This window comes from Channa argus, chromosome 11 (genome assembly GCF_033026475.1).
Source record: "Channa argus isolate prfri chromosome 11, Channa argus male v1.0, whole genome shotgun sequence".
NCBI lineage: Eukaryota > Metazoa > Chordata > Actinopteri > Anabantiformes > Channidae > Channa > Channa argus.
The window spans coordinates 27,236,500-27,263,418 of record NC_090207.1 but is presented as its reverse complement, the minus strand read 5'-3'; the positions used below and the strand labels follow the sequence as shown (position 1 = coordinate 27,263,418).

Here is a 26,919-nt window from a genome sequence, read left to right as displayed (position 1 = left end):
AAAGAGCGTTTAGGTATCATGCTCCTCTCCTGTGGAACCAGCTCCCAGTTCAGACTAGGGAAACAGACACCCTCTCTACTTTTAAGTCTAGGCTTAAAACCTTGCTCTTTGTTAAAGCTTATAGTTATAGTCATGTTACTTTAGTCTTAGTCTGCTGGAGGACCCACCCCCGATGCACTAGCTCCTTTTCTCCTCTTTTCCCACTCTCCTCCCCTCTCACCCCATATTTGTTTGTCACCACTGTATGTCATTAACTTTGTGTCTTCTTTCTTTCAGAGTTGTCTTTCTCTCTCACTCTCTTATCTCCCTCTTTCTGTCCCTTTCTGCAGGTGTCCTCAGCTTTGGAGCTGTGTGTTTTCCAGTGCACAGCTGCTGGTCCTACCAACCTACCCAATGTTTTGTTGCTTTTAGTTGCTCTTTTCTCTACTCTCTCCACTATCCACTCACCCCAGCTGGTCAAGACAGATGGCCGCCCATCCTGAGCCTGGTTCTGCTGGAGGTTTCTACCATTAAAGGGAATTTTTCCTCTCCACTGCTGGCTGCCTTGGGCTTGCTCAAGGAGGTATCGTTGGTTTTTCTCTATACGTCTTTATAGTCTTGACTTTATTTTGCAAAGTGCCTTGAGATGGCTTTTTTGTAAATTGGCGCTATATAAATAAAGTTTAATTGAATTGAACTTGCTGCTCAAATGAGTCTTTATCATAAACCTCTTTCACAAATTCATTGGAATCCTGAAATTCTCCTGACTTTCTCCGGAGGGGGTGTACATGAAAATGCAAACATCAGAGTGACACACCTCCACCTTTTTTTTTTAGATACACTACTTGGATGTGCTGTTTAAAAAAACCTATTTCCTGCAACACAAATTTTCTATCATTTTGTGTCTCCTGTAAACTCTGACCCCTCACAGGAAAACCAACTTTTTCTCCCGTAAGAATGTTTCTGACCATGTATGTTACATGTGTAAGTTTATATGTAAAAGAGAATATGGATGGTTTTGTAGCAGTTTCAGAGTCTGGCCCTGCCATAACTATCCATATTTTGCTAAAGATTGGTGAATCTAAATTAATTAATTTGCACTCAGGTCTGAAAGTGCAAGTAGGGAAAGAAGGGATAGTGAGTCATCTAAGACTGAAGATTGATTTTTGTGTGCTGGAATTTCAGGGCAGCTAGTCACAGGGCTAATGTGTCAGTGACAGCTGATCCTTTCTTCAGAAAGAACCGAGAAATACAGGTCCTGAGGTCCGACCTGTAGTGACCAGGATCCTTACCTGAACCAGCATATGACAGATCTCATGGTGACCCTCAGCAGCTGCTGCATGAAGAGGGGTACATTTATTTTGGCCCTCCATTAAAAAGTTAGGGTCCTTCCCTTCAACTGTAAAGTAAAGAGTTTAATTGTGATAATACAGGTTTTTAAAAAGCATCAAGTATTGTTTTTGAAGCTAAAGCATCTTTATGCCAAACAATGTGAGGTACCTAAGAGATGAATGACTTTCTGGAGCTCTCCTTGTTTTGCAGAAATGTACAACTGGCTGGTGGGGTACTTCACCTTCTTTGGTTTTAGGCTGAAAAGAGACGATGATTCATTTATGCATGAACACAAGAACAACAGATTGTATAGTCAATCTTACTTTTCATCATCCAGTGCCATCAGAATGCTTTCTAGTGACTCTTTAGGTAGTCTGTCGGCAGCACACAAACTCTTGCCCTTCACCCTGAAGAAAGAGAGCAAGCAGTAAGATTACTACTTGTCCTGAAATGCCATAAACTGTAACTATCCTATAGTAGTATTCTATAGTTGTCTATTTAATAGTTCAGTGATTTCGAGAAAGGAAGTGTAACTGTATTTTTATCTTCAATGAATAAGAAAAAAAAATGACGATGATCAGTGTCACTACCTGCTTGTGCTCTCATCCCTGCTCCTCTGGGGCTCGATAGTCTTCTTAGCTCTGAGTGCCTGTTGAACAGCAGGTGTGTTTGGTATCGATGGCAGTCTGGCCACAGTGGGCACAACTGGAATTGACAACTCGGGGTTGGACCTGGGTACAGAGGGCAACGGCTTGGCTTTTAACACCGTGACCTCCTTTGCCCGGCTGGCCTCTTCTCCACAGTGGGGGCAAAACCTGCGATCCTTCAAGATGGAGGCACAGTCACCGTGAAAGCGATGGGACATGCTACCATATGGCCTGCACTCCATGAAGGTGCCCTGCGGGACACAATGTTTAAAATTGTCATTCCAAGAGGCATCCTCTTTTAATACAAGACACTCAGAGCGGTGTCTCCCACACTGAGACAAACTCAAATAACCCTCCATGGACACTATTCTCATACAGTGCACCCCGAAAGTATTCACAGGACTTAACTTTTTCCACATTTTGTTTTGTTACAGCCTTATTCCCAAATCGAATAAAATGTATTATTTTCCTCAAAATTCTACAAACAATAACCCATAATGACAACGTGAAAGAATTTTGTTTGAAATCTTTGCCAATTTTGTAAAGATAAAAAAGGAAGTATTCACTGCCTTTGCCATGACACTCAAAATTCAGCTCTGGTGCATCCTATTTCCACTGATAATCCTTGAGATATTTCTACTACTTTATTTGAGTCCACCTTTTCAGTAGATTTGACATTATTTGGAAAAGCATACGCCTGTCTGTTAAATACTTTGCGGATGCACTGTATTGTAAATGTGTTCATTTCAATTGATTTTAAACCTGAACACTATACATTATATACTGGTAGATAGTGTAACTGTAATGTTGCATTTTGTATTGGACATCAGTATTTTAGTGCATTCCAACCATCTAGAGGGCAGGCTTTTCAACCATTTATGCCTTATTTGTACCAGATTATTCATCTTTAACCTTTTAGCTAATTTTAAACTTGTACCAGAGTATTTTATTCCTTTTGCCCTTAAGCTTAATTCTCTATAGCCAGATAACTATTACTATAACTGTTTAAAGGTGCAGTGTGTAAGAGTTTGGAGTAAAGTATACAGAACCTGGATCTTGACTATGAAGCATATGCTGAAACTAAAGCCAGTTGAAGTCTGTTATTTCTACTGGTGTTCAACCAGAATAAAAGTCTTTGGCTAGTCTACTGAACTCAGACCAGCATCTACACATGTGGACTAAATTACTGGTACCCTTCAGTTAGAAAGAAAAAATGTCAATGGTCACTGAAATAACTTTAAACCGACAAAATTAATAAAAAAAACAAACTATTTACTGAAATTATCTACTGAAAATCCGACATTGCTTTTGAATTTTGAAGTAGTTTAACGGAAGCATTTTAAAATACCAAACTAATGAAACCATAATGGTGCGCTTAACTTAATATTTTGTTGCACAACCTTTTTTAAAGCAATTTCTGTAACTCTTAAGGAGACTTGTCCATCTGCACCTATTTTGGCCCATTTCTCTTGAGCAAACTCGTCCAGCTGTCTCAACTGTCTCTTTAGACAGCTAAGACACCCAAGCTAACTTTATTTATAAAGCACTTTATGAAGCACAAATAGTAATAACTGACCAAAGTGCTTAACAATTAAAATAACAACAATGACTGCATGTTTTAGCTCATTCCGCAGATGTTAAATAGGATTTAGAGCAGAGCTCATAGAAGGGCACTTGAGAATATTCCAATGTTTTGTTCTTAGCCATTTGTTTTTAGCTGTGTGTTTTAGACATTATCCTGTTGGAGGAGCCATAAGCTGCGACTGAGACTAAGCTTCCTTACACTGTGCACCCAATTTTATAAAAAAAACAAATAAAATAAAAACAACTTCCTTTCTGCTCTTTCTCACACTTGCATCTCATGAAATGTAAACACTTCTTCTGATAGGACTTTGCTTTGTTTTCTCCTTGACTTAGATTTTTGCTTGCCTTGTACTTCACTTGTAAGTCACTTTGGCTAAAAGCTAAATGTAAATGTGCATTTTGCTCCAGAATGTCTTTATTATCATGAGATTTCATTGTACATTGCACAGATTCAAGACACCCTGTGCCAGATACAGCAAAGCAGCTCCAGAACATAACCAAGCCTCAATCTTGTTAAACAGAAGTTACAGTGTTCTTGCCTTTTTATGTTTAATTTTTGAGTCTGTGAACATAGAGCTCATGTGACTTGACAATTACCATTTGTATTATCCGTGTCTTCAATTTGTCATAAATTTTTCTCTTGCGGTCACATCCAGGGAGGTTGACTACAGACCTGTGGACCTTAAACTTCTGAATAATATGTGCAACTGTGGTCACAGAAACATCAAGCTGCTTGGAGATTATATTATAACCTTTACCTTTAACTTGGGTTAATAATTCTATAATTTTTTTCTAATCTCTACAGACAACTCTCTCCTTAGCTTTCTGTGGTCTGTGTTCAGTGTGGTACACACCATGATATCAAACAGTACAGTGACAACTTGTCACCCTATAAATAGGCAGACTGACTGATTACAAGTTTGAAGACACATGTGAGGCTAATACACAACATACATGTCCCTATGGTCAAATTATTTTACATTTTTGTTTCTAGGGGTACCATCATTTTTGTCCAGGTCAGTATCATTAGTTTGTTTTTTAAAATGCATCTGGTGAACCACAATTTAAATGCAATGGTTTTCATTAGTTAATTTTCAAAATTATTTTGTCACGTTGGTTGGTACTCTTAACGGCAGAGTACCAACAATTTTTCCAAATGTGTACTGCACACTCTCTCTTTAGAAGATTAAAAAAAAAACAAAAAAAACACACATTTTACACCTACAGCTGGAGCATAAATGTTAATAAAGAGCTATAAAGACAGCCCTTACTTTAAAAAATTGCCCTGCCATAATTTCTTCAACAACTGTGTTGTTTTCCCAGAGGTTTAATCCAAACAACACCTCTAAACTGCCGCAACTACTCCACTCATGCAGCACTTGGTGCTATGGGTTTCCTGAACAAAAATTACCTTCAGATTGTTCAGCTCAACTAAACAGAGAATCTTGCTTTACACTGTCCCTGGCTCCATTAAGAAATAAAGAGCTGCTATTTAGAATGTACTATGTACTACTATTCATCAGTACCATGTTGGTTTTTCACTTTAAGAGCTGTTTTTCCTTATTCTAAAGTCCTCTTGATCAATATTTTAAAAAACAAATTTGGGCAGAATCCAGTAAAAGCTGGAGAAAATGATCCTCCACCTTGACCCTCTGTCCTTTAGTATCCTGCAGGAACTTATTTATTTAAATGAACAAATACCATTATTAGATATTACATGTTTCAGCTAAGGAGATTTATAGCCAAAGGGAAAGAGCTTTATGGGTGATATCAACTGCCTTAACAAATATTGTGCCAGCATTTCATTCTGAATAAATGGTGGTGCTTTGGGAAAGATCACTTTCTTTGTGTGATTAGTCAGTGAAAACAAAGGGGTAAAATTACCCTGGATTACCACAACATTCTCATCAATACAATTAACTTTACCAAAACTGTCCAAAAATAAAACTACACGATTATTCATAAAGGTGGTGGATTCAACACTATAAACTCATACTTAACAATTTATCTAGCAGCCAGGCCACATTCCTCCACACTGCATCCAACAGCTGGTGTCAGCCTGATGGAATACTGGCATGTTAGTGTGTCTAAGCTGGGTCCTCTACCCATTGTAATAATTACCAGCAGAACTGGAAGCTGGGGCCTGGTGCTTGTACTTTCAATAATTATTAATGAACTCTACTTTGAATATCCATAAAAAAGCTGATACATTCTACTGACAATATTTATAATCTAAAAAAAGTACAATATAGAGGTTTCTACACTTTCAGTATGCTTTATTTCGCCTCACCGCCCTGCAGAAGAGCCCACAGCCAGGGCAGCATTGGTGCTTGACCATGCCAGCGCGGTGGTCCTCACACAGAACCAGTAGATGGACCGTGTTGGAAGGTCGCATCATTTCCTGCTTCATCACTCGCCTTGGACAACGAATCAGCTGTGCAGAGGAAATCAAACAGGCTTTAAAAAAAACACAATGTGAAAAAATCTGCTCCAATATCACCAATTTTCTATTTGGGAGGATTTGTTTTACTGTATATTATTGCCTTTCCTTACTTGAAACTGCACTAATTTCATTCACATTCTTTCCTCATTGAACAGCTCTCTGATATTTCAAATTAGATTTCTAATGAGACACATTTATCAAAGTGATACACTGTGTTTTAAGTTATTCAGATTATGTTTACCACTCCGTCCTCGCTCTCCATAGCCATGCAGGTCTGATCTAGTGTGGACAAACTGCGTCCACTATGAGGAGTCTCCATACGACAGCAGCACAGGGGTAACTCCTCAGCTAGGTCACTTTCTGTCACCTCTGCATCTGCTGCTACACCTAGATACAAGAATCTTATGATTTTATCACACATCACACACAGACGCCTGTGTCAACAAACAATTCATTCTGTAGAAAGGTGGCATAATACATTTTAGATGTTGGATTGTTGTGATGCTAAACCTTATTGGGAGAGATGTTGTAATTACCTGACTTGGGGGGTGGCAAGAGCTCTTGCTGAGCTTTCAAGTCCAGACAGTCTAAAGCAAGCTCTGTGTATTCAGCATGGTAGTTGTCTCCTGGTGCTGTTTCCAGTTGTGTCACACACCTGACAGTCTTTTCTTTAGCCTTCGAAATCTCTGGTACAACCACTGTTGTCTCACCTGTTGCAGTATGGCTCTTCCCCGAACTGGCTCCTGGCTCAACTTTCTGATTGGGAAAAGGACTGACATTAGTATGTATTAGAATTCCACCCTCAAATAAAATTTGCGTTATTATCATCCTAATTTTCCAAGATTTACAAAGTGTCATTTACAAAATAAACTAGGAATGTAGACGTGTATTACTAATTTTCCTGTTTTGTCATATTATTTTTCCATTCCTGAAAGCAGACATTTTATATACTAAGGATCACCTCAGCTTGTAGAAACAGTTATGTACAGTATGTACAGCTGCTACGAACAGAAGTACTGTTACTGAATTCCGACTCAAGGCTGATGATAATCCTCCACTAACTTTCTAAGTTTCCTATTGTTCGATAAAGGCTACAATCAGTAAAATGAGCACTGTACAAAAGGGAACATGAATGTCTAGCATACATTAATTAGTAAATACACCTGCCTTCCCCTGCTGTTTAAGCACCTTGGCCTTCTTTTTGGGGACCAGGTTGTACATTCCCATTTTCCTCTTCCTTCTCTTCACAACTGGGAAAACAGAGGCCAGAATTGATCAACAAGAAATAATGGCTCCTGAGGACATGTCTAGTCAGTTCTGTACTTCAGAAATGATTATTTTTAGTAACACATTAAAAACATATTATGGAGAGCATTATAGGCTAAATAGATGCATGGCATATAACTCCCAGGTTTGAGGCCAGCTGGGGACTTGGATGTCATACCCCATCTCTCCCCTCATGTTTCCTATCTGCTCTCAACCTGCTCCTATGTAGATCAGGGGCTTTTGGCTTGTTCCTTTTGGGGTCACCACAGCGCAAAGTGTTCTGCATGTTGACTTGGCATGCATTTTTACGCCAGATACTCTTCCTGATGCATCCTCCTATTTTTTCCAGGCTCAGGACTGGTACCAAGGTTGGTGGCTGGGCAGGACCATACCTGTTGGGGTGGGATTGTTACTGCAGCCTCCTGCATCCCAACCCCATGCTCTACCCCTTGAGCCACCAGGCCCCAATTCAACCCACTCCTATCTAAAAATAAAAAATTGCCAACAAAAATAAAGTGTAAAAATTACTTATCAATTAACTTATTAAAACAATTACTATTAAAAAGATAAAAGAAATAAATTGTAAATATTCTGTAATAAAATAAAATACAATATTCTGTAATTAAACATATTCTGTCTCAGCCTTATATGTTGAATGCAAAAACAAGGTGTATGGGCCAAAGACTAAATTAACACAATATGCAGATATAAATTGCAGGATATGCAGAATTATGGGAGAAACCTATTTTTACAGACATTGAATCCAGTGATAATTCTAATAATGTGAGGCCTCAATCATTACAGATTTATATCATTTCTTACACCTTTATCTCGTAAACAACTCACATTAAAAGCACTTCAACAACTATACCTCCATTCTGTAGCCATACACAACAACCGTTTGCTATTAAATATATATGTTGTTGTCTGTGCTGCATCCTGTGTCCTAACTGGGATCATTTAAAGTTTGATTCAAAATAATAATGCCTTCAAAAGACTGGATCAGCTAAACCGACTGAGGTTTGAGGCAGGTGGAGACAGCTCTCCTCTCTTTACCTTTGCCTTTCTGGCTGTGACAAAGGTCCATATTAGAGGCTGGTCCAGACTTCAGTGATTGCGTCAATCGTGACTTTGCTGCCCTCTTACTTACAGGCTAGGAAGGCAAAGAGAAGACAAAATATTTTATTATTTAATCCATGAGACATGAAATGAAATAAAAATGAAATTCATATTAGTAGTAGATGTACAGCATATGTATTTGAAAGGTAATGTGAATATGTGGAGCCAACAATCACTGTCATAAATATAAAATTCGTCCAGTGAAAATGAAAAATAATTGTCCTGTGAATCAATCAATGTTTTTCTTTAATGATAGAGAATAAAAATGTCAGTGAAACATCCCAGCATCTGCTATGCAGTATTTTTGAAACTCAACCCACAACCCACAAATGATCTGGGGGAAGTGGAAGTAATGATGCTGCTAAGAACCGTTCTCTAAAATACCATGTTTTTTTATGATCTTGTTCTCTCCTTTTCAAATTCTTTGTGTTCTCTCTGATAGTGTCCTCTGTGTTTTCATTAAATTAAGCTGCAAAACTCCAACACAACATTTTGTGGTGAAGTACAATGGCAAATCAAATGTAAATTAAAAAAATATAGAAACACAGAAAATATGTTTAACATTCAGCTGCAACAATTTAATCAGCAGGTAAACCACCTAAAATTTCAAACATTACCTTTACAAAACAATTTTCATTTGCTACTTAATCAGTGTGTGTGTAACCTGAAGGCTTTGCATCTGTTATTCCAGAAATTGAAAAATTCCAAAAAAGTATGGATGCTCCTTAACTGGCCATGGGTTCGCTCCCAAGTGGATAAAACCTCTTAAAATAAGTTTATGTTCACTTAACCAAATTATTTATTTAAATTATTATTTGAATCTTCCTCCATAGGGAGATTTATCTGTCATTTTCAGTGGAAACAAAAAACAGCTTTCAATAATCTGCCTATACTTAGTAAGGAAGGTTCTTCTCTAAAAGATATCAGGTATTTATGAAAAAACGACATCCGAAAACAGTTCATTTGTCAACAATACTTTCAGGATGAGTTTACAAATGTATTAAACTACCCCCTCCAAAATTACTTGAGAGCAGTCACAGCTCTCATCTGCTCATATGACTGGTGCTGAAATCAGTTGCATAACAAGTGTTATTGCATAAATGCCCTCCAAAAAACGCTTTTCGTTAAACTTTTTCAGTTTACTGTCAAGTGAACGAATCCATTTCCAACTAAAGAGAGTGAACATGAGCAGCAAATACTTTTTTACTCAATGTGTGTCCCTGCACTCTCTAGGCAGCCACCAGCTCTCCCTCATTCTACTTCTTTAGTGAGGCCTTCAAAGACCATGCAGAGCATAGGTCATGTGTGTTTCAACTGCAAACATAAACCTATTGCAGAAAGAAAAATGTATTTCCCCAATATCGTTCAGCCCTACAAAATATAGCCAAGAAATTAAAGACTGCATATACACTGCAGTCTCTAGAGACATGCTGTAACCAGATCTATTCAATTCTGCCCAAAAAGAAAAGTGGTAATGATTTTCCTCCTTGAGAAACAGACCATTGGTTAAAAAAATAAAAATAAAAAAATACTAAAGGTTGGCAAATCGGAAGATGGGCCAAGATGCAAAGTAGACTTTAGAAAGTCACCCTAAAACAGCATAGACACCGCTCCATGTTAACAATACATACCATTTCCTCTGTGTAACAACTGCTAAGGGAAGTCTCATTTTTTTAGACATTGAACCCTATAATTCTATTGGGTTGTGTAAGAATTACCCGGAGAAGAAAGTATCTGTTGTAATATACTGTGATGGCTTGGCCAGCTTGATCGCCAGATCTAACCCTCATTGAGCTAGTGCAAGAGCAGCTGGACTAAAGAGTTCAGGAACACTGCCCAACCAGCACAGCAGAATGCCTCAGATTTGTCAGGCAGTTATAGCTACAAAGGGACGCTTTTTTTTAAATTAAGTTTGACAAGAATATGCTTAAAATTTATTGCATTTTTTGTGTGTTTTTGATCCATTTACAAATATTTAATCAAATAGGTCAAACTGGGTAACAAGACAATAGGGACCTTGACCAAGAGACCAGGAGACCACTAATCACCTTAACACTTCAAATGTGCACTGCAGAGATGGGACAACCTGGCAGAAGGATGAACATTTCAACCAGACCCTTAGCCTGTTTGGAATTTGTCAAACACTGAAAGGACTCTGGGATCGTAGAAACAAAGATTCTGACAAGAGATCAACATTTCATCTTTTATTTCCAGGTATTTACATCTGGATCTGATTCACAACTTAGAAGATATTTTTTATGTGACCAAAAGTACTAGAACATGTGACCGACAGGTGTGTTTTGTTGCCCAGATGTGTCCTATGACACTGATAATTCAAACAATGAATAGTACTGAATGTCTACACTTAGCTTCAGATTTGGGTTTTGCCTGTTCAGACTGCATTTATAATAAAGAAGTGTAACCACCATGAAAACCAGAGAGTTGTCTAATGGTGAAATACAAGCAATTGTGAAGCTGTGAGAAAGTAAAAATCATCAGAGCCATTACAAAAACACTGGCTATAGCCACTACAACCATTTGGAATGTCACAACGAAAGAAACGACTAATGTAGTAAGAAACAGATGTGAAATGGGTGGACCAAAGAAAACAACAGCACTTGACAAAAGAAACATTGTGAGCTGTAAAGAAAGACCCTAAAACCACTGTTAGTTACATCAGCAAAAACCTCCAGGGGGCAGGAGTGAAAGTATAACAATCCAATGTTCGCATAAGACTTCATGAACAAAAGTACAGAGGCTACACCAGAAGATGCAAACCACTCATTAGCAAGAATGATAGGAAGGTCAAGCTCGAATATTTTCAAAAAGTCAAAGAGATGAGCCTTTAAAAGTCTGAGACAAAGTTTTATGGACCGATAAGACAAAGAATAACCTTTACCAAAGTGATGCAAAGGCTAACGTTTGGAGGGAGAAAGATGCAAACAAACTGCATCATTCATCATGTGGCAAGATAATGACACAAAAGACACTTCCAAAACAACAAAGGAATTCATCAGGGGCAAGAAGTGGAAGGTTTGAGACTGGCCAAGTTTCATCTTCAGACATAAACCATAAAGAGCCTGCATTTTAAGACAGACATGTTGTTTCATTATGGTTGTAGATTTTGTAGGGTAAAAGATCTGATCATTTATATATAGCAATAGCTAGTAAGCTCGTTGGGGTTGGGAATTTGAAAAGGTATGACACAACAGTAATAAACTATTCCATGAAAAGATGTTCTTGGCAACTATTGTTGCAAAAAGTATTAACATGCAAAAATGTTCTGAACATTAATTAGGAAACTGTTAAACCTGCACTCCTTTAAAAAGCCTTCTGCTGCAACAGAAACAACCTCCCACTACCAAAATATGAAACTGTTTGACAAAAGCAGTTTTCAAAGATTTATTGGAATCCAGAAAGCAGTTAGAAAACACTGACAACAATAAATAAAGTGTTTTCTTACTGTAGATTTGAAGAATTCAACTTTAACAAATATTAAAATATAATGAATAATAGCTGCAAAAGAGGAGACAGCAGTGTTCCAATACTTTTGCTTACATGAAAAATGGGTAGGTTCAAACAAAATTTGCTACCTATTAAGTTGTGTATCAGATCCATACGTAAAGCTGAAATTAAAGCTGAAATGTCGATCTCTTTTCTAATATTTATCTTTTGACGTCAAACCCAATTTTTACAGCCTACAGATAAAATACTTTTTATCTGTTCCAAAACTTTTGGAGGGGGGTGTATATGCAAATACTATCCCTACTGTCTCTAAAATCCTTGACTCAATTGACCCATACAAAGCAACAAAACCTAAAATCGAAGCTGAGCCATGGCTTAATGCCAGAAATTTGTGTCATTTGTCTGTATATGAGAGACAGTTTTTTTAAAATATATGAAAGATCCAAATATTTTTTCTAACATCATCTCCAAGACAGTCCCAAACAACCCAGAGGCAACACCGCACATCCTCCAACAACTTCTAAAATACTGTTAAGTCATTGACAATATAAAAGATCTCAGAATTTCATCAGCATTGTGGTATCTTTTATGTTATGTGTTCCACTGAGCCATGGTTGTACTAGGACACATAACACTGATCAACAACTTAAGAAAATGAACTTGCATGTAAGGTTTTTTAAAAGATCTTAAGCATTAAACCAAAAAACGCTGAATAACTAATTTAGATGATCATCAGTATCTGTTTACCTTGCCAACAGGAAGACCTTCCTGTGAATTTTCTCCCTTCATAGCTGGGACAGTGCCTGAACTTAAAGTTCGTTCCACTGAGCCCTGAGCAATACTTGCAGCAGTGGCAACAGCAGCAGCAGCAGGACGAGCAGCAGCAGCAGCAGCAGCGAGTCTTTCTCTGACAGGTGAAGCTGTCAGACATCCAGGTGTGTCTAGAAACAGGCTGCCAGGAGACACCTGAACTTTCCCAAACGCTGCTCCTAGTCGTTCGCGGTGAACAGATAAATCACTACAGACTATAGGTGAGCTGTGGAAGGGAGTTATTTTAACTTTGAGTGTTTGACCACTCTGTGCTTGTCCCTTAGCAACTATGGTTGTCCAGGAAGAGGGACTGGAGTGCGTTTTGTCTGGCCCAGGCCCATCACTACCTCCACTGTCATCCATTTGAAGGGTTAAAGCCCACCAGACTGGCCTCAGTAACACCTGAGTTGAAACAAGTTTTAGTCCACTTTATAAAACATAATACAAACACTTAAACGAAGTAAATAACCATAAGGAGACTGACATTACTATAGAAAGTGTAGCACTATGCAAATTATAGCGTTCAATGCAATACAATGAATAGCGCTACAAAGTTCTCACGTTATACAAAGAGAAGTAAAGACAGAAAAGCAAAGCAAAGCTTATTAATCTGAACGAGCGGTAGCTGCTACAAGACAAACAGGAAGTAAATAAGTTCTAACCTTCACCCGAACTTAAAGTTAGGAAAAGTTGAAGCTGCAGAGTGTCTTTTTGCCAGCTCCAGACGGCGTAGTCCTATATGAGCGAAGATGGGGAAAGAAAGACAAGAGTATCTACTTCCGCCCCCACCCGCACAGCACGTGACCGGCTTTGTGCGCTGCTTTTACATCCTGATGGACCCAGAAATACTTCTTGTTTGTGAGCTGCTGGTTGTAGCTGCTGTGCTGCCCCACTTCACTTTTTACAGTAGCTTAATCTACGAAGACTGTCCAGAGTATTTTCGCACTTTAAGTATTGAGATTAAAAACAAAACGGAAGTAGGTCACAGGGAATCCTCTTGCCATCAGATAATGATTAAAAAATGATTTGCTTTAACTAAACAGATAAATATAGATATGCTAAGATTACTAGCAATATAATAAACAGAAACGCGTAACTTTAAAAAATATGTTTTTAAGATCTTAATTTAATATTCCAGGTTTTGCTGAAACGTGAATTTATATTATGCCTCATGAATTCCACCAGGAATAAAACCTAAAATTTTAAAATATTTTTACATTTGTAAATTATATAAAAATACAAATATTACCTTAGAGTATTTTTAACACACCAGCAATAAGAAACGCCAATTCCAGGCACTTTTCCAGGTGATAAAAAAAAACAATATGTATCAAATATGTGCAACGATAAATTATACACCTGCCTAAGAAACAATCACCATCAACTCATTTTGTACGTGGATGATATAAGTTTTAATTACATAACATATTTAAATTTTGAAGTTTTCCCCCCATCAACAACAACATTACTACCACCAGGTGGTGGTAGCTATGTGTCTAAATTGTGTGTACTGTAGATTTTTGTGTTTTTGATTCAACATATTTGCTATTTTTTGTGCACGTCTTTGATCAGCATTGTTGCCTTCGGTAGTTGTATATTTGTATCTTAAAGTACATTTACTGACCTATGGAAGTACACTGTATACCCTGTAGGGTTCAGTTTACGTTTCTAATAGTAATATACCATTATTGTACTTAGTTTAGAGTTAAGTTTACATGCTCTTAAATTGTACCTGTATGTTATAACACATTTGGCCAGTACAAATGTAATTTTTTTTTTTTTTTTCCATCAGAAGTAACAAAACTGGTTATGGTAAAATAATGAAAATAAATTTGTGCAAAAGTTTCCACCCCCCCAATAAGTTAAAAATGTACCATCTGATGAAGAAACATCTGAAATACCTAATTACAAGTGCACTATATTATGTTGATTAAAAAAAAAAATTTTTCTCTTTTTGCCATTTCAAAATAAGGGGGTGCTAACTTTCACAATTGACCAAAGCCTGGAAAAGATGACCAGACATGTTGTTTCATTATGGTTGTAAATTTTGTAGGGTAAAAGATCTGATCATTTATATATAGCAATAGCTAGTAAGCTCGTTGGGGTTGGGAATTTTAAAAAGGTATGACACAACAGTAATAAACTATTCCATGAAAAGATGTTCTTGGCAACTATTATTGCAAAAAGTATTAACATGCAAGAATGTTCTGAACATTAATTAGGAAACTGTTAAACCTGCACTCCTTTAAAAAGCCTTCTGCTGCAACAGAAACAACCTCCCACTACCAAAATATGAAACTGTTTGACAAAAGCAGTTTTCAAAGATTTATTGGAATCCAGAAAGCAGTTAGAAAACACTGACAACAATAAATAAAGTGTTTTCTTACTGTAGATTTGCAACTTTAACCATTATTAAAATATTAAAAACTGTAACTGAAACAGATGTGAACTAAATCAGGAAAGTTAAATAAAACCTCAAATCACAGTGATGTTTCGTTATTCCTCACTTATTAAATCAGACAGAAGGAAGGTGTGCCATAAACACAGAAGAACCTAAAAAGAATTTTACTACAACTTTCATAGAAGGAAGCCAAACATGAAAAATTGTAATAGGCTACACCGAATCATCATGTCCTTACAAAGATGTAGTGTATGGAGACAACTTGCAAAAGCATAATCTGGATTGTGTTTGTCAATAGAAAACTCCTGTTTGATAGTCTTAAATATTCAATAGATAAAGATCATCCCACCGGTTTCCAATAAGTGTAAAATTTACATCAATGTGTAAAATAAAAAGGATTAGACTAGATAGGATTTCAGGCTTGTTTCACTTGATTTTTATACATGAACTTCAGACTTGACATCACAGATGCCATCAAATCAAAACATCTCCTGTTCCTGTAAAACAAATGGCAAATACAATTCTATTACCCCCCTTGTCTTTTCTTTAATTTAAAGTGCTAAAGACAAACATAAAAACAATCTTTTTAAAAATAGTCACTTTAAAAATAGCCTAGATTGCCTGTGGCTGGTTTACCACATTAGATTAGTGAGAGTACAACCCAGTCAATCCATTTTTGAATTCAAAATGCTGCTCTTCTCATTTACAAAAAAAAAGGAACTTATGACAAAATCTGATAGTTAAGATGTAAAATAACGTGGAAGAGAAAAAAAAACAGGTTACAACATCAGCCGTCTGTGTCAATCATTTTCTCTGCATTTATCGACATCTTGCTCGAAGATTCCTGGTTCTTGGCTCAACTTCATGTGTTGCAGCTCTCATCATAGGAAGGAGGGGCATCTGTAACCAACAGAAACCATAAGACCAGCTAGTTAATATACAAACACTCTCTACATTACATTCTACTGTAGACAAGAGTTCTGATGATTATTCAGGCTAAACCCAACAGCATTCATTTTAGGCAATTTCTCAAAGCTGTACCAGCCTGGATTACTTAGTATGGTTCTAATAACCACACCGAGATAAATAGTGAATTGGATTGTAGGGCAAGTTTATTATTTTCTGGGAGGGTTTAGTGCCATACGGGAACCCTACTATTTACTGTAACCTCTTACCAATTTTTATAAGTGTTGGGTAAAGTTGTTGTGTACTAATGTGTAGATGAGTGCAGTATACTTAACAATGTTTGTTTTGTCCACTGCATGTACAGATCCGGAATGTAACTCTTACCTGACTAAGTGTGAACAGAAACATCATAAGTATCATTACAGCAGCATCTACAAGTCTACTTGTGTATTAGGTTAAATTAGACTGTATATTAAGATTTTTATAACTAGGTCGCTCAGATAATTTGTGAGCCAATGCCTGGGAAGCTGAGTTATCTGTTAAATGTGTCTTTGTATTTATTATTACCCATCACTTTACTTAAAATGTATTAGAATCTTATAGAAATAATAGATCTTTTTTTCCAGAGGTTTATTGTAATTTGGATTTGAACCTGGATGCAGAGCATCGGGCTGGGATGCAGCCGGTATCTTGGTATGGCTTAAAAACACATACCAAATAAATATGCAGAACAAATTCCGCTGAGAGGACCTAAAAGGAACAAGCTGAAAGCCTTTAATACTCACTGCAGGTGCCTAGTTGGCAAAAAAGAAATGTGTGAAAGCTGACCTTGTGGATAGGCTGCGATGCCGTAGTCTGGTTGTGGGATGTGGGGTGCTGTGGCCGCTGTAGCAGGCTCTTTGTTTTGCTGGTTTTGAGAGAAAAAAAGGCCAGGAGCATAGCTGAAAGCGTTGGGTGAGACAAGTTGAGACTGGCGCTTGTGGGAGAAGCCGTTACTCGTCAGGCTCCCACCCTCTGCTCCTTCATGGTAGTCAGCTGGAGGAGCACTGGGGGAATTATGGGATGAGAACCTGGGGCGAGGGATGGGACGGGCTGTTTGAGGAGGCAGTGTGGGGTTTGTGGCAGAGGTGCCCATATCAGGGGCAGAGGCAGAGACTTCTGGGCCTTCAGCTGTAGCAGAGGGAGGAGGAGCTGCTGCTTTGGACGGGTGCAGTTTTTCATCTAGCAAGACATTTCCAATATGGATGGGTAATGTCAACATGACGTCTGGCACCTTTAGACTGACCTGATGAAACAGGGGAAAGAAGAATGTTAATCCTTTCCTTCGAGATGTAATACTAAATGTTAACCCACATCCAACTTTTGTAATTGATGCTTCAAGTAGAGTACCCTTCAGATAAACAGTTCTTCTAAAGGTTTAATGTAGATAATCACTTCATCCTGGATCAATGATCTAAATATTAGGCCTATTCATTCAAGGTAGGAATGGAATCTAGAACAACTCTGTCTGTGAAAGCTATGCTTTTCTAGCAATGACAGAAAGTTTTCTTATAGTGTGGCTCCCTCTGCTGTCAGCTACTGGGTGCTGCTTTGACAAATCTCATGTTTTGGTGTTCATTAGTGGATGTACCTATGGATTGCACCCGTCTACACTTGGTTTTTAAAATGCATGTAGGTGATCTGAACACAAGTGGACAGATGAGACTCCTCATTGTCCACACCCATCTATACAGTATATGCATCTCCAAGATGTTTAGCAAAGCTTTTTTCCCCCCCTTTCATTTCTTTCACCAATACCACCACTACATCCTGTATAAATGTGTGTTACTGTAATGTCCAAGTAAGGGGTGCATCAGGATGGGTTTACAAAGTTTATGTGGTCACATGCTCTTGGTGGTTTTAACTTATGCATCTTTGTTTCATTCATTAGTTACTTCGAACAATTCATGGTGTCTCCCGCTCTGTCGTGGCCTTATGAGCAAGGTTGTAACAACGGCTTATTTGACAATTAACTGTTGCTGAGAGCTACAATTCTTTGCTCTTGTGTTGTTGCAGGTTTTACATTTATGTGATAACATTCTGTTAAAAAGTGACTTAAACCAACTTTTTAAACCAAATGCTCACATTAAGCTTAGGTCGTCTATGAATGATGACTTAAATCAGAAGCACCACATGCATGATCAGTTTACAAGAAAATGTTGACAGTGTAACGACGGGCGTATCTTACTTTAATATAATATTCAATCTTTATAAGATCACAGCCAGCGAGACAGGACTGAGGAAGAGGGGGAACAATGATCTGATCCTTCCACTCCACCTGCTTGCCAGCCTTCACCACACCTCCCTCCACCTCCGCTATCGTCCTCAGATCGTGGGTAGGCCTTTTTGTCTCATAGGTCACCCTCTGAAAATACACATGGACATGATTGGTCATATAGTGAATTCCAAACATGCTCAATTAGGTTTGTAGAAGTTCTCTCAGTTCAGTTTGGATTCAGGTTTGCCAAAGAAAATTATAAAAGAAAGCATTAAGTCAGATGAAACCAAAGTAAATCCATTTGGATCAGATGACATCCAGCATGTTTTGGTGTAGGTCTGCCCAAGTGACTGCATATTACTATAAAAAGGTGGAAATACCAAATTTAAGAACAGAATATGACCAATGAAGGGTGTACTGACTTTTTGCTACAGCTGGTTCTTACAATAAATTAATCAATCATTTCAGTTGTCTTTTTACACTGGTTTTTATTTTATTTTATTTTATTTTATTTTATTTTATTTTATTTATTTATTTATTTATTTATTTATACAACAAAAATTAAATGGCCAGAATCTGTCATTTGTTTACATTTGTTTACATTGTTACATCATTGTCACCATCTATCCATCTATACAAAAAAACTAGCAGAAACAATGTGTTTCGTCAGATTGTTTGGGGTGTAAAATGTATTTACCTGCATCAGGCTTGCTGCCATGTTGCCTGTGGTTTTTCCAGATTGGTTGTGGATGCTGGCCGTTATCTGGATAACCTGGCCTGCTGTGTAGCCCTTCATGTTGGTCTGGGCCTTCAGGACAACTGTGCCTGTTTTCACTAGCATGTAGTTGAACTGCTGAGTCACTGCAGATGAACAGGGTCCCTACATATAGAAGGACAGTGACATGTACTTACCAGGGCTGACACTGACGAAAACCAACATGTCTCATGTGGGTATTAAAATATATCTATATGCTAACAGTCATTATTAACAAGTGTAATGAGGTGCTTAGCATAATGGTTCCGAAGTACTGTAACAAGTTAATAGCTTTTATTGTAATGTGTCAGTTTTACTCACTGTATCATTATCTTCAGGTTTTATGTGGGTTACAATCACATTCAACCTTAGAGCTAATGTCTCTCCTACACACACACTCACACCCCTCACCCATATGTCTGGCACTTCATTCAGGTTGAGAAGCCTTAGCAGGTAGAAAGCTTTTTCTGTGTTGTAGTCTTTGGCAAATCGTGGGGTGTCAATAAAAGCCCTCACTCTGTAGATGATTCTGCCATAGTTGCCTTCAAAAGATGTCGGAGCAGAGGCTGTGGGAAAAAAGTCAAATACATATTAGCGTGTGTGTGTGTGTGTGTCTGTCTCTCTCTCTCACACACAAGCTTGGAAACACCTTAATGACAACTGATTGAGGATGCCTTTCACATGATGCTCATCGCTCACTCTTTTATAGTCAAAGCATCCTCACAACATCATGTTTCCACCTCTGTGTTTCACTGATGGTGTTAAGCAGGCTTCATCATTTTTGTCCATTAACTCTGGATCTGAAGTATGTTCTCTCGTTTGGATCCAAACACCTCAAAAGTTTAATTCCACAAGACTTTGTTTTAGACATCTGTAGTCTACTGTGCAGCTTGGGCCATTGCCACATTTCCTCATGATTTGCCAACCTCAGTAGGGTTTTTCTTGGCAACTCTGCCCATGAGGCCAGCTAATCCAAGTCTACTACTCAGTGTCTGTGCACACTGGTTTTTCCTCTTGTTTTATTCAAAGATGCAGCCAATTCAGGAGCAGTAAGAGGTGTGTTTCTCAAAGAGGATACTTGTAAGTACTTGTCTTCTTAGCCAGATGTGCACCCAATCTGGCTTCTGTCCTGATGGGATCCAGTTGCAGCACATCTCTAGGGAATATATTGTACACCTTTTAAGGAAATCTTTAATTTCTGGGCTATTTCCTTGTCGAGAATAACCTTCTGTTCTTAGGACAAGTATAGACTAATTTATTTCTAAAGGAGAGCTGTTTTTCTTTGGTCATTTTTAGTTTTAATTTATACTGAAAATGACTGGTCACTTGTGGAGGGAGAGCCAAATATAAATTTATATTATTGGTTTACTAGAACTTATTTTAAGATGTTTTAACATCATGAAGGTTCATACATGATCAATTTAAGAACATCCCTACTTGAATTTCTGGAAAATCCAATTAGTAGAATGACACATCAGTGCCAGTCAGTTAGTGCTGAAAGTGAAGTTCAAGAAATTTGATTTTATTATTATTCTGTGCTCAAATATGCTTCAAAATTATGTTTCATTTTTGTGTGTATTGAAATCCATTTATAAACATTAAACAAAACCCAAAAAATTCAGAAGAAAGTTTGTAGGGGTCTCTAAACCTTTTCTGGCCTGTGTATATAACCATTGATCATGCTCACTTTATCCAGATTTATTCTATAACTTCTCCAAGTGAGCAGTTACTTTCCTGACTTTTGCTATAAACATGAAAACAAGAAACCTCTACGGGTGAAGGCATGCACACGTTTCAAATGACAGATTTTCAACAACAAAAGACCGGTTGGGTTGGTCAAGAGTTTCTGTGGCACTTCTCATCACACAGCAGACAAGCTTTACCGGGAAAAATAGACTACAGCAGTGAAGTAGTTGAACAAAGGCCAAACAAACAAGCAGGCAGTGATGTGATAGTATAACAAAACTAAAAAAAATGTTTTATTTACATTAAAGACCTTAAAGTGACCAGGGTTTTTCTTCATTTCTTTATGTATGTTAAAACACCAACATTGGACACCAGATGACAGGTAGTGGTGGTAGCAAATGGAAATATTGAAGCATAGGAGGAAGACTCTTCTTTCATTCTTATGCCTTTCTTCACAATTATTTCTTTATTTCTGTTCTAACTCTAAAATATATAAATATAATATAAAGATCCAGTCTGTAATCTTGTTACCATGAGCTGCCATCAACACACAGCAGCTGTTACTACTTACAAACAACATTGTGTCTAAAAATTCCCAACTGAATATATCTTAAATCACTTATTTCATAAGTCAAAATAAATTGTGGTCATTGTTTTTTGTTTGTTTGTTTGTTTTTTTTAAAAGGGAAGCATCCTAGAGAAGCCGTTTATCACAAGTAAGGATGAGATGAAGTGCATCACTCTGGGAAAAAGCATGTGGGCAAATAGTTGAACAACTTAAGAAAAACAAATAAATTCCTGAATAAAATAAATATTTTTTTCTGAAAATGTAGATTGTATACATCGTCAACTTAATAAAACAAAACAAAACAAAGGACCAATTATCGCTTGATCGATATTTTTCTAAAGTATGAATGTTACAAGCCCAGAACTGCCTCAAATCACTTTATTCATATAAACATAGTTGCTAACACATGATCCAATATAAATATATTTATAGATATGTGGATACACTTTTAGGTACTATGCACCTTTTAAATAAAGAGGAACTGCTTAATCTCTGACAGGATTGAAAGTTTCACTTTGTGATGTTTTATGATTAACTTGCTGGCGGGGATTATATGACAAGGTTTTACATCTCTTTTAAAAAAACTGATTTCAGTGAGATTACTTTAAAAAAAAAAAACATTAAATGTGTGGTTTATTATTTTTATGGGTAATTGCATTATGATACTGATCTCAACACCCCTGGTCTGACAGTGCCATAAACACTGAAGTATCTGCACAGATCTGGGGACATGCTGATGTTACTAAACACAAGCACAAGCAGTCAGCATGTTTTAAAAAAGCCTATAGTTTACACAGATGATCTAAACCACTTTATTAACCCACAATGTAGTGGAAACATTTTAGATTACAAATAGTCATTGGGTCCATTGGTAATATTTACATTTAGCTTTGAGCTGCTTTAAATTCTTCTGATTTAAATGTGAATCTAATAGTCATAATGAAAAAAATCTGCATTTGCATAAAATCAGAACATGCCTCACATAAAACTTATATTACTCATAAAAAAGTTGAGTTGTCCATGCTGCTGAGCCAGAGCTGAATTAGGGTAATTATCCACATGCAAGGACACGCGTCATATCTGTCAGGCAGGGACATCTCTCTCTCTCTCACACACACACCTACCTGGTATGAGAAACTTGAAGGGAAAAGTGTGTTGTCCCTCTTTCAGGGTTCCTGTGAGTGACATAGAAAGCAAAGATAACATTCATCAGCGGAAACCGTAACAATCACCCCACTTTTACCCAACTGGCAGATATGCCTCAGGGCTGCACGCTTTACTCAAAGTAGAAAGAGGAACATTAAATATTACAGTCTCTGGCCTTCAATTATTTACACTAACCCACTTTCATTTCCACAATGTAAACGTTTCACCTTTATAAAAATATACACATATTTAAGAATGTTGCTACTTATTTCCAAGTCATTTCCTGACACGAGACTTGTCCAGGCCAGATAAGCTGTCTAATGTGATTGGACACCTGAACAATCCTGTTGAGGTAATCTGCACCTATTTGATACCAGCTGCATTACAGATTAATCCTGTTGCATTTGGTTGAAGTTAGTATTTGAATAGTCTTACTGTTTACCTTTGTCTGCAACAGAGATTGTGCTGTTGAAGTACTGTTCCTCCGATGTCCAGGCTGTGTCGTTTAGCTTACTGGTGATGCCACAGAAACCATTGCAGTTTACTTTGATGGCTGTAGATGAAAATAAACAGAAAATGCAAGTTTTAGACACAGGGGCCACTGCAGCACAAAACATCACTTAGACCGTTATTATGTAATTCCTCTCGAGGGCATCACTGGTGTTTCACAAAAGTTCAGTTAATGCAAGTGATGTCCACTTGCACTATCAAATCTAGTAGTTGTGACTAAAGAATGTAGCATCCAAATGTCGAGGTTTACCCAGGTAAGCTTGTTCTGAGCAAACCTTTCACTACCCTTACTACAGAATATGAAAGTAAGCTAATTAAAAACAAGGATGCAATAATTTTTTAATTTAAGTGATCAACCGTTACGTGGTTTTGGAACGGTTGTGGCCAAATCACCACCAGGTCACATGTGGGACAATATGGGAGGAAAAAGTGCAAAAGTGCAAAATACAGCACGGCAGAATGAAGGATCCAGTCGCTGAGCTTCAAACCTGTTCCAGCCATATGCTAATGCTTAAGTCAATGTTTTTGTCCTGATAGCAGGAACAAAGGACAGCATTGTGAGCCTGACTCAATACACCATACAGCAGTCAGACTTTAGAAGATTAAATGGCTTTAATAGCTCAGCATTTTAATACCTCTATACCTTTGTATTGGTTTTCGATTTTTCTCTAAAAAAGGTGTGGGCCTATGAATTTCCCATCAATTATCTTAGGAATATGACTTATGTTTAATAAGCCTACATTCCCTGGTACGCTAATTGGTTCCCTAGCCACTTCTAATGCTGCAGAAGCTATGCTGAAGAAAGAGAGAAGTCCAGCTGACATGATTCAATCTTTGGATTTCCAATCCTGGATAACTGAGAACCTTCACCCACCTACATAATAAAAAAAACTTTGTTCAACTGTCTATGGTTATAAGCAAATGAACGTCATAAGACACAGCAGTAATTACAATTAAATAAGGAAGAAATGTAGCTATTTGATGCCATTGTGTCATGTAAAAAATGAAAAAAATAATATTGGCCTAGGGGTGTAACAAATCCATGATGCTGAAGTCGATTATATTTTATCATAATAACAGAGGATGGAACATTGATATTCATGTCAGACACCAACAGTGTGTGGGAACATTTTAGTTATCCATTGGAGCATAAAGTTGGTAATTGTGTCATAGAAAAATTGTGTCAACACTCTCTTCTGTTTGGTGTTCTTTAATTTTTTAATAAAGCTTCCCATAAAAAAAACAACAAACAAACAAACTGTCCTAAATAAAATACATAAATAAATATATTTTTTAAGTGAACAGTAGAAATTTACCCCTATTAATATTTATTATGTGTCCATGTTGTTAATGTTGCAGTTATTAAATACTGCAATTTACCTTACATACTGCTGGGAAGCTGCTAAATTTCACAACATCAATGGGTAAAATAATGGTAAATAATTATACTGTATTTTGTTTTATACAACTAAATCTGAGAAGTAACTATAGTTATAAAATAGATAGTTTAAAAAAATAAATACCCATGTAAAATAGAAATCAATCCTTAAGTAAATGTACTTAGTTACTTTCCATCACTAAGAGACCAACTTCTAAACTTGTTTACTTTTATTAAACTGTTTCCATTTACAACTGCATAACTTCATTTTTCACATTTAGTTTTGTTTTCTCAATCTGTGCAACTGTTCTTGGTTATCGTCATTATACTTAGTCTATCCAAGTTGAACTGTGACACATGGAACACTTTTGATGATTAATAATGTTAATATTTGCCCAACAATGTGTCTTTCATGTCAGCTACCAACCTACTGCATAATCCAACAGTGATTCAAACTGTTGCACAGTGAGACTTTGCTTCCTGGGCGTATCAGAGAGCAATGACAAGCTGACAGTCTAACCAGCTCTACCTGAAGAGGAATGTACACAGACTGGAGGCCCCAGAACCATTTAAATAGAAACTCACAAAAGCTGCTCTCAGCATGTTGATGGACACACACAGAGAGAGAGAGAGAGAGACAGAGACAGAGAGAGAGAGAGAGACAGAGACACAGAGAGAGACAGAGAGAGAGAGAGACAGAGACACAGAGAGAGACAGAGAGAGAGAGAGACAGAGAGAGAGAGAGACAGAGAGAGAGAGACAGAGAGAGAGAGACAGAGAGAGAGAGACAGAGAGAGAGAGACAGAGAGAGAGAGAGAGAGACAGAGAGAGAGAGACAGAGAGAGAGAGACAGAGAGAGAGAGACAGAGAGAGAGAGAGCAATGGGCATATAGGCTCCAGCAGCCAAAAACTCAAAGATATTTCATTTACCATGATTTAATAACAAAAGAGCAAGTCGATTGAACACTAACACACCTCTTATTGGCATCTCACGTTCAGTTCAAAATCTGGTTACTGACCATATAACGAAATTCAATTCTGGTGACTGAGAAAACAATCAAGCCCACATGAACAGACTTCTGGTGTTTCAGGTCTCCTTCTGTCCACCATGTGATTCAACAAAGATGAGTTTAGCTGAGTAAATCTCAGATTTGGAATTTAACTAGAGAAACTGACAGTAAATTATTTCACTGCTGCATATTCAGTTCTAGGTACATCTCAAAACAGACATTCAGTGGTGGTGAAAATTTTACTGAATACAATTAGACATTGAGAATAAAATTTCAACTATTTCTACTATTCATTGCTCCAGTAGAGAAGCTGGAAGTTCTTACTCACAATGAGCAGCACACTGCAGAACATTGGTTACGTATTAGTATCCCAAATTCTATGAGTATAGGGTTTCGTCCTCTAAGACCTTTTGCTATTGGGTTTGTGGATGAACCAAATTGCGACAGCTCTTAGAGGGTGAAGCCTATATGAAATAAAACCACAACCTATCAGACCCCTAGAGTCCTTCCTCACACCATTACAGTAGATTCATATGTTACATGGCATAAAAGTATATTTGAATAGAATTACAGAGTGCATGCCAATAGCAAAGCTTAAACCCCTATTGAAAAAGTTAGGTCATGTTTTTCCAGGTGGACTCTACATCCTGGACATGTCTACAGTCTAACTCAGGGCCAAGACAGAGACATAGACAGACAGACAACCATTCACACTGGCAATTTTACCAGTCACAAATGAACTTAACAGCCATCTGTTGGGACTGTAGGAGGAAACTGAATGACAGACGCAAAGACAGGGAGAACCCCACACAGAAAACATGTAGCCAGCATTGACTCGAAGCAGAGCTATGAGGTGGCAGTGCTACCCACTCCAAAGACATTCATGCAGCAAAATAAAATACTTTTATATTTTATATTTATATTTGATTTCATATTAAAATCATTTAGACTGGTCAAATGTTGCTGGAGAAGAGGGTTGGACACTTGATAACAGAAGGAAAAATTTGTTTTCCATCGGGTGTTTTTCATTAAAAAGCAGTGGTACTGCCAAGAAAGGCAGATTTTTATCCCATTAAAGTTACCGACACACAATCATACCGACATTAAAGTGGATCTTAAAAAAGAAAAACTGCTTCTTTAACAAAATCACAGTGGAAGGCCTCATTTACACCAAGAACTTCACTTCCTTGTTTGACGAAAGCTACGTTCCCACCAGGTGAGCAGAAGTTGTTGGAACGAGCTCAGAATTTATTGACTCTTACCTTTACACGGCAGCGGCACGTTCACGTGGACCGTCACGGTCCCTGAGATGGATTCGCCCGGACTATACATCTCCTTGTCTTTGTCAAATGTAATTTTAAACTGCTGAAGCTTCCCCATCTTCCCAAAACAAGCAGTGACACTAAAGATCACCTGGACGCGACAGTACGCATATTATGAAGCTATCCCCGCCTCGTCACGTGACATCACATGCCTCTCCAAAATAAAAACTCATGTAGAAGGAAGTTACGTCACGCCGTGTTAACTTTATGGGATGTGTTCGCCACCTTACGAGATATGCGCTCACTCTGCTCGGGCGGTTACAAAGTAGTTTAACTCTTTTATATTTGATGGGGACTGTGCAAAGCTAAAGCAGCACTGTTGTTTTTCAGAATCAT

General features: G+C 37.6%; 2 protein-coding genes across 3 annotated transcripts in view; both read right to left on the bottom strand.

Annotated features, from left to right (window-relative positions):
* Positions 1–13,457, bottom strand: part of ehmt1a (euchromatic histone-lysine N-methyltransferase 1a) — a 32,020-nt gene extending 18,563 nt beyond the window's left edge. The window contains exons 1-11 of one of the 2 annotated variants that reach the window (XM_067521591.1): positions 13,308–13,457; positions 12,583–13,047; positions 8,308–8,404; positions 7,149–7,235; positions 6,522–6,737; positions 6,227–6,372; positions 5,833–5,976; positions 1,902–2,209; positions 1,635–1,718; positions 1,480–1,568; positions 1,272–1,378 (exon numbers count right to left, since the gene is read on the bottom strand). In XM_067521591.1, the coding sequence (XP_067377692.1) occupies positions 1,272–1,378; positions 1,480–1,568; positions 1,635–1,718; positions 1,902–2,209; positions 5,833–5,976; positions 6,227–6,372; positions 6,522–6,737; positions 7,149–7,235; positions 8,308–8,404; positions 12,583–13,008 (1,704 nt within the window). In that variant the 5' untranslated portion in view covers positions 13,009–13,047; positions 13,308–13,457. The remainder of the gene's footprint in view (positions 1–1,271; positions 1,379–1,479; positions 1,569–1,634; positions 1,719–1,901; positions 2,210–5,832; positions 5,977–6,226; positions 6,373–6,521; positions 6,738–7,148; positions 7,236–8,307; positions 8,405–12,582; positions 13,048–13,307) is intronic. The other variant, XM_067521592.1, reaches the window with a different exon arrangement.
* A 1,500-nt stretch (positions 13,458–14,957) lies between these two features.
* On the bottom strand, positions 14,958–26,712 carry arrdc1a (arrestin domain containing 1a). Its single transcript, XM_067522034.1, has 8 exons — positions 26,524–26,712; positions 22,806–22,916; positions 22,342–22,392; positions 19,375–19,529; positions 18,907–19,089; positions 18,180–18,356; positions 16,781–17,237; positions 14,958–15,946 (listed from the first exon to the last, which is right to left on the bottom strand). The coding sequence occupies exons 1-8, from the start codon at positions 26,639–26,641 to the stop codon at positions 15,909–15,911; spliced, it is 1,290 nt and encodes a 429-aa protein (XP_067378135.1). The 5' UTR covers positions 26,642–26,712; the 3' UTR covers positions 14,958–15,908.
* Positions 26,713–26,919: the final 207 nt, after the last annotated feature.

Excerpts from the sequence above, each read along its gene's own strand:
- arrdc1a (XM_067522034.1), bottom strand. The coding sequence starts at position 26,641 with ATGGGGAAGCTTCAGCAGTTTAAAATTACATTTGACAAAGACAAGGAG. Across the intron at positions 19,530-22,341 it reads CTTCAAGTTTCTCATACCAG|CCTCTGCTCCGACATCTTTT; the intron begins GTAGGTGTGTGT and ends TTTTTCCCACAG. Across the intron at positions 18,357-18,906 it reads TGGCAGCAAGCCTGATGCAG|AGGGTGACCTATGAGACAAA; the intron begins GTAAATACATTT and ends GTGTATTTTCAG.